Below are 10,917 nucleotides of genomic sequence, written 5' to 3'. Positions count from 1 at the left end.
CCAACCATAGATCACATGCAAGTAAAGAAGGTTCATTCGTTTCTAACATTTTATTCGCGGCAATAAAAGTATATTTTTCAATCTCTTAATAATTAAAATAAATTATCCTAGTATTTATATCGTCCCTCGAGGTACAACAGAATAAATGAGATATCAATAGATAATAATATCTACATATAATTAGCGATATATATAATCATTACCACTACAGTAAAGACAGAAACTAGTTGTATCTGTGTAAAAAAATATATTTATGCATGCATTATTCGTGCATAATTAAAGAACAATTGCGTATCGGTTAACTATGACATAAGTCATTATTAAAAAATGTATATTGGTTAAGTATAGTTGAAATATAACTTTAATTAACAGAAAATAAAAATATATATTTAAAAAAAATCCAAGTTAATTGTGTTATATATTAAATATTTCAATTAGCGAGTCAACCTGCTTGAATTAAAATGTAAGAACTAATTGTATAGATAAAAGTTTGGAACTGTCACATGTACATGTAAGTAATTTTAAGATTAAGATATCAAAATTTTTCGATTTAAAAAAGTATTGCTAACTAGAATTATAATTGACCTACCATATTTTGTAGTACGTATATCTAAAATGTATCATGATTTATATATTACTATAATTAAATGCTATATATTTTCTTGCCAGTAATTAATAGTATATGATAAATTAAATTTATTCGTTATTGATATATACTTTTTTTATTATACAATTAAAATTATTTTTAAATAATTCTTTAATAAAATGTAAATTTGACCATTTAGTAATCATTCAGTATGTATTAACAATTAATTACAGTTACGGAAACATAGTGACATGCATTTGTAAACGAAGCATTTAATAAATAAGTAGATTGCATTTTTATTACGAATACTAATGAATTGAATAATAACCGCGAAATTTGAAATCCAAACAGATATGATATACGTATGTATGTATGTACTCTTCACACTTGTATACAAAATAGCATAAGATTAAACCAATAAACTTGCCTAATAATAAATCTTAAACGAATATGAATAATTAAGATCTAATTTATTTGGTATTAATATTTCTTCTAATAAATTTAAATATTTCTTGAAACAATAACAAGGGGTGTGATGTTCTATCACCGCTGAGGATAACGTTCGCAACTTACTACACCTCGGACCGTTACACTTGGTTAACCAAGACAATCGAGATCAACGATTGCTTGCAACACACGTCAAAGGTAGCCTCGACTGTTGGTCAGACCTGTTTCTTTTCTCTAAACATTTTTTATCCTTCACCTTATTACAAGTTATCAGTTTTTATACTAACAAAGGTTCATATAGTTTCAGTGTATTACAGCAGCGCTCGAAGAATGTATCTTACTAACTATCAATTTTGTCTCATTTAGGCGATTCGTGATATAAAAGTAGAAAAACAGCTGTCAGATGGAAAAATTGTGATGATAAGATAAGTGAAAATGATAGAAGATCGATATGCCACGACTAATATTTGCCACGCTCTATCGAAAAATTCAGAAGTACGATGCGCGGGATTTCACGATATGCGAAACTAATATTATTTCTATGCATTGGTTCCATAATTTTTTGTGCAATTTTTGGTACTCTTCCAAGTATCCTTAGAAGAGTTAATAAAGTGGTTGTGAAACAAATAAAACATCGACAACAAATAAAAGAAGAATTACTAAGAAATGAACAGGTACATCTGTATTTGATTTTATTAAGATTAATCTATAATCCTTTTTCTTTTGATCGTGCTATTATGAAAATGAAAAAGTTTATATATATTTCCTCTACTATTGAGTAAAACACGTTAGTAGTATAAGTAAGTTTCATAGAGTCTCTATTAGGACTTATATGTACAGGGTTATCCACTTAAACCCGCGGAACCCGCGCTTATGCGAACATAAGAAAATGGCAACAGTGTAATATATACACTTACCACTACAATCAAATATCACTCGCTATCTATAAGTTGTTGCTAGAAGTATAATTAGGTGAGAACACGAAGTGGTTTAGTTATCGTCGGAGCACTTTAAATTTGACGTCACAATAAGAAGACAATCGCAGAGAAAGCGAATTTCGCATTTTCGTGTCCCTGCGGGATCCTATACCATCCAAGCAAGCAAGTGCACCCGGTTCTGTTCTCACATGTAATTTAATTTTTTCTTTAAATAACTGAAATCTTGGATTATATTTACCTGAAATTGAATTTATTTGAAATTAATTTGAAAAAATGTAATTACATTGTAATTTTTTTTATTTAAAAGTACACTCAACTGCCAGGATTATTAGCGAATTACAATGAAATTGTTCACATTTTCACAAACATCGCGGCTCTTTCTCCACATTGTTGGTAATGTTTATTTTCAACGTATTAAACATTTTCTTCCACGTCATACTCCAAAAGTTATTCACGATCACTTTCTACAAATTGCCCGTTATTATCTGATTTTGAATCATTCTGCTGTGAATATGTCGAATGTAAGAATAAAAATTGAACAGAGCAATCGAGATAAGAGATACCTTACAGAATTCTAGTTTAAAAAAATAGAAATTAATTTAATTCTTGTATTGCAGTACTTGAGTTCGGACTACTCAGCAAAGGCTACTTGTTTATGACACAATCATTTATAAATCGTCAAAATAAAAAATAGTTCTCATATTTTTTTATTTCATTGTTATAAAGTTGTTTTTAATTAGATTGTTGAGATTCTTATCAACAAAATGATACCGAACATGGTTATACCCTTGAAAGATAGACAGTTCACTGAACTGCATGGGAGACGGTATCTATGTTTGTTCAGACATAACATTTTGATATTGCTTTCTTTACAACAATTTCAATTTTAAATAAGAAAGATTATATTGTAATTATATTTCAGGTAAGTATAATCCAAGATATCAGTTATCTAAAGAAAAAATTAAGTTACATGTGGGAACAGAACCGGCTGCACTCGCTTGCTTGGATGGTTTAGGAGCGCGCAGGGACATGAAATCGTCGGATGAAAACACGGGACTCGCTTTTTCTCACTGATCGTCTTCTCCTTATTGTGTCAAATTTAAAGTGCTCCGACGATAACTAAACCACTTCATGTTCTCACCTAATTATACTTCTGGCAACAGCTCGTAGATGGCGAGTGACATTCGATTGTGTAGTAAGTGTGGTAGGTGTATGTTGCCATTTTCTATTGTTCTCGCAATCGCGGGTTCCGAATTAAACGAATAACCCTTATAGTATTACTAATTTGCGCCTTTATCCGTATCAGATTGAAACGACGTCTGTACTTGGCAAATGGCTCTTGTCTTCTGAGGGAAGTTTAACACCACCGATAATAAATAAGAGGAAGGAACCGTATTTGATCTTAATTTGGAAGCACGGAATGTTTTTGGAACGTAGGCACATCAGACGTTTTACGAATAAAAAGTTAATAAAATTATATTAAAAACTTGTTTTTTATGAGATATAAATATGCACTTGTTAATTTACAGTAATGCTTGCTGAAATTACAATAAATCAGGTCTTTGCGTTATTCAGGTTGTCTCACCTGATATGTTGATTTATATCACTATTATTATCCGTAACAAAAAATGCTTCAGATAAAAGTAGAATGGTTGCGAAGGAGGTACGTTAATCAATGCACCTCGATATTCTCCGTAAAATGTCGAAAAGTTATTGTTAAAGTAAAAGTTAATTGTAAAAGCTTTCGTACAAAAGATAAGGAAAACGAATACAAAAGTATTGCCTTATATCTATATCCGTGTCTTTTACACAATAAGGTTTACAAAATAAAAATTAAAATATCTATTAAACTAGTAGCTTTTCGACGTAAATAGGTTAATAATTTTTTGTAGAGTATCTCGATCTGCATTAATTAATGTATTAAAAGATATGATTCTATTTAAAAAAACAAAGTTCTTTTCAGATATTTACATGACCTTTACACGATCGCCTAAAGAAAAACTAATAACATCAGAATATGTCCTTTTTGAAGCCATACAATTTTTATCTGAAATATTTTTCGTTACGAACAATAATAATAACATAAATCAAAGTAACAATATCGGATGAGACACCCCGTGTAATTTTCGCTGAACAAGTTGCGACTCTTTTGCAATACTTCTCAATTTCTCGATAAGAACAAATGACATATATAACGAAAGCGAACTAGAAAGATATATATAGTGTGTCAAGAAACAATGGTCGAGCTCTGACATTCTCAAGGGATATCGCATTCGTTACGATGAATGATCCAATTATACAAATATCAACTTTTACTAATTTTCATTTTATTTTCTCAATTTCTATAATTTCTATCTTATCGATACAAATATAACGATATAAATAAGTTTTATAGATAACAATATTGCTAATTAATAGATTAGTCACAGAATTATCAATAATTTCCAGGATATAAAACGAATTTCTGTTAAAACTAATCTGAGTTGTCTTGTTATTAAGTCACTCATTCGTTTCATTCATTCATCTCATTAAATAAAAATTCTATACAATGTGCCCGGTCTATCTGGAAACGTTCAGACATCTCGAAAAATATGAATGACATGAAAAAGTGTTTCAGACAGAACTTGTATGATATCAAGGAGGACATACTATATCCTTGTCTATTTGACCATGCGATAATGTTAAAACGTATGACGTATTATATTACATTTTTCAAAGTCAGTCCTATGAAGGTCATATTAAAATTTTCAAGTAGATATCTGCATTTTTTATTACATATACTTGGCATTGAGATATTTTCCAAACGTTACAAACTCGTGTCTCCCACCATGTGCTATCAAAATACGAACTTTTAAATTTGATAAAGCGATACAAGAAACTAAAACGGAAAGTGACTGATCGACCGACTGTTTTGGAAATATATACCAATGGTGGCATTATGAAAAACATCTTTGTGCATCCTCGTGATGTACATCGAATGACGCTAATGTCGACGGCATGCAGCATGCTGAATTTAAAAGTTCATATTTTGATAGCAGATGATGCAAAAGACATAAGTTTGTAGCATTTTAGAAACATATCGATATCAGATATATGTATTAAAAAATGTAGATTCCCATTTGAAAATTGTAATAGAATCTTCAAAGGACGTTTCGAAGTCACTGGGAAATCAAATGAGCGAGAGTATAGTATATCGCTCAAAAGTGCTCGATCGTCGTTGCTTGATATACTGTCTTTCTCGTCTATCCTTCCTATATCTATTTACTATTTTCGACAATCGGTTTAATAAATTCGGACTATATTGAGTTTGAGATATAAGGATGTGAGTTACTGAAATGTAGATAAAACAATTGTATTGAAATGAAATTTAAACGAGTATTACTGTAATAATATTAGTACATATACTTTAAACTATAATTCTATTTAACTTTGAATTGAAATGTATTTCCATTTTAGGTTTTCACCTTGGGAAAATTGTACAGTAAAATGTGTACTAAGTTACCAATCCAAAGATTTAAATATAGCAGATGCAGTTGTGTTTCATTTGCATCTGACAAAAAATGTACTGGAATTGCCAATCAGAACACAATGGAATCAGAGGTGGATCTTTTTGACTGATGAATCGCCAATACACACTTTTATCTATGGAAATCAACAATTGTCTAAATATAACGGTTTATTTAACTGGTCAATGACGTATCGCATGAATAGCGATGTACCAATACCTTACGGCAGAACGATTTCTACTTCGTTTATAAATTCACCAAATATAAATTTTTCGAAGGATCTGATAAAAACATCAAAAACTAAACTGGCCACTGTGATGGGTAGTAATTGCGGGGGCACCAATGATCGATGGATATATATTAACGAATTGAAAGTAATTCTCGGTAATGATCTTGATATATATGGAAAATGTTTAAATGGTAATACGACCGCATGTCCGGGACATTTCGATAAAGATTGTTCTGTTTTAAATTCCTACAAGTTTTATTTAGCTTTTGAAAATTCAAATTGTAGAGAATACTTAACAGAGAAAGTATTCTGGCATGGTTATCACAAATTAGCAATACCAGTAATAATGGGTGCACCAAAGAAAGATTGCGAGAAATTATTACCACCGCATTCGTTCATTCACGTTAGTGATTTTGTTAATCCGAGAGCTTTAGCAGATTATATCCGCTATCTTAATAAGTACGATGATAAATATTTCGAGTTCCATGAGTGGCGTAAATATTACAAAGTAATCAACGAACATGGTTATTTTGGCAGTATGTCACGACATTATTGCCGTATTTGCGAAGCTCTTCATTATAATTCTCCTGCTCCCAAAGTGTACGAGGATATGGAATTGTTTTGGAACAAAAAACGAGATTGTACTCTCTGATATGTTTGAATTTATTTGCCTTTGTATTATATTGTTATCACTGTTTAACGTTACTGAATTAAATTTTTATCTGTTAAACTTATAGTTTGTTATTTTTTGTTTCTAATTGTTTTGTTTTGATTATCGCGTAATATTTATTGTAAATAAATTGAATAAAAATATCAAACACACTATAGATCCTATAATTTTTCATACCAACCTGCTATAAATATTTTATACATATAAGATTTATGTTAATTGTAACATCGATTACAATTTACATATTTCATTGCAATTAAATAACAAATAGAAAACGTATGCATAAAATATAATAATTACGTATAACGTATATATAAGAAAAAAATATTTAGCTATGAATTATGTAACATTGTATTGCAAAATTTTTTATCTTGAAAGTGTAAGGTCTGCAGACGATACGAAATAAATAGATAAAAAATAGTATTAGGTTAGAATGTTTGACTATTTTAATATTAACATTGTACGTATCAAAATAAAAGCTTCAATCATGTTACGTAAAACTTTTTCCGACAATATTTATGAATCATTATAAGGTATGATAATAAAACATTTTATTAACAACTTTTTCAAAATAGATTCGTGGATGTTCCAATGTACAGTATCGCAATTTCTAAACTCTGTTACGTTTCCACGGTGCTAAAACAACAATATTTAGCGAAATATCGTATTGTTTTTTATCCTATATTGCGTTGTAAAATACATTGCGTCAATCCTTCTGTAATTATGGCTTCAAAGTGTTTTAATGGATGTAATGATCACTACAATGGCGTAACTATTGACTCAAATGACGAATTTTGTACATCTGAAGTGTTCGCTCGTCGTCTTACAGGTTTATAACATAAAATGATAATAATTCTTAAATATATTTATAAATTATTACTTATTTTATCAAAATTGAGGAACTTTAACAAAAATTTTTGTTAGAAATTAATATTTATTTATTATAATTTTTGCAGCATCTTTACAAAAATGGAAAGAAAATAAAAAACGCACAATATGGTTCCGTGTACATTTACCACAATCAGAATGGATACCGTTACTTGTGAAAGAAGGATTCAAATTTCATCATGCAAAACAAGAATATGTTATGCTTTATCGATGGTTAGTTACAGATGAGGAATGCAATGTTCCACACTATGCACACACCAATTTAGGAGTCGGAGGATTTGTCTATAATGAGGAAACTAAAGAAATTTTAGTTATCAAAGAGAAATATGCAAATGGTCCACCTATTTGGAAATTACCAGGTGGTTATGTGGAACCAGGTATATAAATTTTTTATAAACTAGTAAATCAGTACAGTATAGCTAATAATCTTTCTGTTATCACGGTAGAATTAATGAATTTATATATGTACTTTATGTTTTCAATATAATATATAATATAATATAATATAATAATTTCTTATCAGTTTTTTTTTATTGTAGGAGAAGATTTAGAAGAAGCTGTAAAAAGAGAAGTTTTAGAAGAGACTGGTGTTCAAACTACCTTTAGATGTATAATAGGTTTCAGACACGTTCATGGTTACGCCTTTGGCTGTTCTGACATATACATGATTGCTTATTTATCACCTATTGATATCAATATTAAAAAATGTGAAAAAGAAATTTCTGATTGCAGATGGATGAAGGTAATTTTTATTATTTGCTCATAAATAGTTTGTTACTGTATCTGTTTTTTGTTCTCCCAGGTAAATGATTATTTAGAGCATCCAGAAGTATCTGAAAATAATAAACAAATTGCAAAAAAGATAATAGAATTTTTCAAACACAAAATGGGGATTGTTGTGAACCATGAAATACATTTTGCAACAAACAAACCTATTTGTGTATACAGCATATCCAAAATCGGTGATGCATAGCATTACACAGAATGATTAAAATATATACATATGGTCAATTAATTTCATAATTTGGAGCAATCTAAAATAATAATTATCCTAGAAAATGAACAAATCAAAATAAAATTTTATGTTTTAGATACATTTTTTAAATATAAGAAGTATAAAATATTTATTTTATCTTATATAAAGTAAATTAATCAAAATTACGTAGAAGCAATTCACACTGTATAAGTTAAATAAAGGATAATCTAAGAAAAATAAAATTTATTGATTTCATTAAACATTCTATTACTATGTTATGTATATACAGCTTTGAATTAATTATATAAGTTGCTTAAATTCTGTAACTAAAGATTATAACATTAGGATTATAATGTAAGGATTATGAAATCGATATAAATAACAAATAAACTGCAAAAATACATATAACAAATTGTGACGTATTATATGTATACATATTTAAATTCCATTTTCCAAAATTATGAGAAAAATGGAACGAAAAGTGCAAATTAGACTTGAGAGAATGATAAATAAAGAAGATATACAAAAAGAGGAATATTATATAAAAAAATTGTATTAAAATATTTTCATACCAAACGTTCCTTGAAAACTCAGCTTTATGTTGGAAAGTAGCTTCTTCAGTTTTGTTTACAATCTTCTTTGTCACACTTTAGTCGATGATTGACAAGTTCTCCAGGAAGATGGAAGAGCACGTATTTGGTTAAGGTTAAGGTTATAGAATATTATTTTGTTGACGATTCGACTAATTTTTCCTGTAAGAAATATTTTGTGAATAATTTGACGAGAATTCATATGTAGAAGAGTGTTCAATAAGGCACAAGATTTGTTGCCAAGATGAGTAAGATGTATACAACCGCCAACCTTTCTGACAAAGAATTAAAGGAAGAAGGAAATCGTCTTTTCAATCTTCACAAATACGAGGATGCTGCGCACTGCTACACCAAAGCAATTGTGAGTGCCACTATGAATCTATGCAGGCAAGTTACGACATTGCATCTCATTGCTGCAGATTAAAAATCCAACCCAAGCACTATACTTTACGAACCGAGCGCTGTGTAACCTGAAATTGAAACGATGGGAATCGTCCTGTCTAGACTGCAGACGTGCTCTCGATATCGATCCATGTCTGGTGAAGGGTCATTTTTTCTTGGGTCTAGCTCTTCTTCAAATGGAACTCTTTGATGAAGCTGTTAAACATTTACAGAGAGGTACGTACCTATATTTTTACTTAGGAATTTCACTGGCTTTTTCTTCTCATATGTTTCTTGCAAAGATTTCACTGTAGGTAAATATTCCGTGATAATTTCATAGTCTATATGAAATAATTATAAATTACATGAATAATATCTCGAGATTGACTAACGTTTATGATTTAATCATTTTATCAATTTCATAATTCATCAAAAATAAATGTTACATATTTGTATTCTGCAGAGTATCTTTTAATGGAAAGAACCTTATTTGATCTCTAATATAGTTTGGCAATATACTCATTTGTGTATTTACATATTTATGCGTTTATGTATCTTTAAAGAAGTTGCGCTATATTACATTTTTAGTACTATAATATATTATGTATATATATATATATATCAGAGCATAATTATACAGAAGTATTTCATGGATATTCTTTTTTATGGTATTCATGGTTTTTACGGCAATGTGAAACTTGTCCTTCACATGGTTACACATCTGAAACAACTACTACAACATAGCTGTGGATTTGGCCAAGGAACAAAAGCTAAATTATGGAGATGATATGACCAGCATTTTAAGGCAAGCGCGAAAACGTTGTTTCCAATTGAGAGAAGAACAGAGAATTGCACAAGATATTGAATTACAATCATATCTCAATCAATTGATAGTAGAAGATGCTGAACGAAGTTTAGCAGCTTTAAAGGAGCAAGAAGCAGCTAAAGATGCAGATGGTAAAAGTGAAGGGGAAGCTTTGTGTATTGAATTAACAAAAAAGAAAGAAGAGGTAGAAGAAAAAAGAGATATGTATATGGCTCACCTTAATGATCTATTTGCAAAGGTAGATGAAAGAAGAAGGGTGAGTTTATATTTTTTAATCATGTTTAGTTATGTGTAAATTAAAATAATTATACATTATTTGCCATTTTTATAAATATATGGAGAAGAAACGAGAAGTACCTGATTATTTATGTGGCAAAATTAGTTTTGAAATTTTGCAAGAACCTGTAATAACGCCAAGTGGAATTACATATGAACGAAAAGACATTGAGGAACACTTACAAAGGGTGGGACATTTTGACCCAGTTACTAGAGTTCGTTTAACTCAGGATCAATTAATCCCTAACTTAGCAATGAAGGAAGTAGTAGATACGTTCTTGCAAGAAAATGAATGGGCATTATATTATTAATATGTAGTTAGGTTACCACCATATTTTTATGATAAATAATTACATTACAATTATGATTATTTTTGGGTCCTGTTATTTTACGTAAATGTGCATATCATTGCCTTGTCAACAATAACTACATCATATATTTATATGAAACTAAACTTAATTCTTTTTTATATTAATAGATTACTTTGTACATGTGCAATCATTGATTAATTAAATAAGATTGACAAATCAAAATTTTTGAGAAATATTTCTTTTAGTTGATGAATTTGTGTATTTATATATGCAATATTGAAAATAGCACACAC

At 29.4% G+C, this 10,917-nt stretch overlaps 3 protein-coding genes and 1 long non-coding RNA gene across 8 annotated transcripts; 3 read left to right on the top strand and 1 right to left on the bottom strand.

Moving 5' to 3' along the window:
* Positions 1–2: 2 nt before the first annotated feature.
* Positions 3–6,533, top strand: LOC126920632 (alpha-(1,3)-fucosyltransferase 7-like). 3 transcript variants are annotated; one of them, XM_050731303.1, is made up of 5 exons: positions 3–21; positions 1,115–1,231; positions 1,400–1,707; positions 3,278–3,435; positions 5,428–6,533. In XM_050731303.1, the coding sequence occupies exons 3-5, from the start codon at positions 1,534–1,536 to the stop codon at positions 6,356–6,358; spliced, it is 1,263 nt and encodes a 420-aa protein (XP_050587260.1). In that variant the 5' UTR covers positions 3–21; positions 1,115–1,231; positions 1,400–1,533; the 3' UTR covers positions 6,359–6,533. The 3 variants fall into 3 exon arrangements, with proteins under 3 accessions (XP_050587260.1, XP_050587253.1, XP_050587244.1); XM_050731296.1 differs by lacking the exon at positions 3–21 and adding an exon at positions 261–511 and having other exon boundaries at positions 1,115–1,324; XM_050731287.1 differs by lacking the exon at positions 3–21 and adding an exon at positions 262–511.
* A 151-nt stretch (positions 6,534–6,684) lies between these two features.
* On the top strand, positions 6,685–8,482 carry LOC126920651 (uncharacterized). 2 transcript variants are annotated; one of them, XM_050731321.1, is made up of 5 exons: positions 6,685–6,836; positions 6,952–7,205; positions 7,333–7,641; positions 7,804–8,006; positions 8,067–8,482. In XM_050731321.1, exons 2-5 carry the CDS (start codon positions 6,968–6,970, stop codon positions 8,235–8,237), a joined length of 921 nt encoding a protein of 306 aa, XP_050587278.1. In that variant the 5' UTR covers positions 6,685–6,836; positions 6,952–6,967; the 3' UTR covers positions 8,238–8,482. The 2 variants fall into 2 exon arrangements, with proteins under 2 accessions (XP_050587278.1, XP_050587290.1); XM_050731333.1 differs by having other exon boundaries at positions 6,726–6,803.
* On the bottom strand, positions 7,883–8,960 carry LOC126920667 (uncharacterized). 2 transcript variants are annotated; one of them, XR_007712047.1, is made up of 3 exons: positions 8,813–8,960; positions 8,197–8,315; positions 7,883–8,097 (listed from the first exon to the last, which is right to left on the bottom strand). It is a non-coding gene; the product is annotated as an uncharacterized LOC126920667 (long non-coding RNA). The 2 variants fall into 2 exon arrangements; XR_007712048.1 differs by lacking the exon at positions 8,813–8,960 and adding an exon at positions 8,512–8,768.
* On the top strand, positions 8,902–10,846 carry LOC126920656 (E3 ubiquitin-protein ligase CHIP). The gene is made up of 4 exons (XM_050731347.1): positions 8,902–9,191; positions 9,250–9,448; positions 9,956–10,293; positions 10,382–10,846. Exons 1-4 carry the CDS (start codon positions 9,075–9,077, stop codon positions 10,622–10,624), a joined length of 897 nt encoding a protein of 298 aa, XP_050587304.1. The 5' UTR covers positions 8,902–9,074; the 3' UTR covers positions 10,625–10,846.
* Positions 10,847–10,917: the final 71 nt, after the last annotated feature.

This window comes from Bombus affinis, chromosome 1, assembly GCF_024516045.1.
Source record: "Bombus affinis isolate iyBomAffi1 chromosome 1, iyBomAffi1.2, whole genome shotgun sequence".
In the NCBI taxonomy this organism is placed as follows: domain Eukaryota; kingdom Metazoa; phylum Arthropoda; class Insecta; order Hymenoptera; family Apidae; genus Bombus; species Bombus affinis.
The sequence above is the reverse complement of the archived record's forward strand: the minus strand, read 5'-3'. Positions and strand labels throughout refer to the sequence as shown.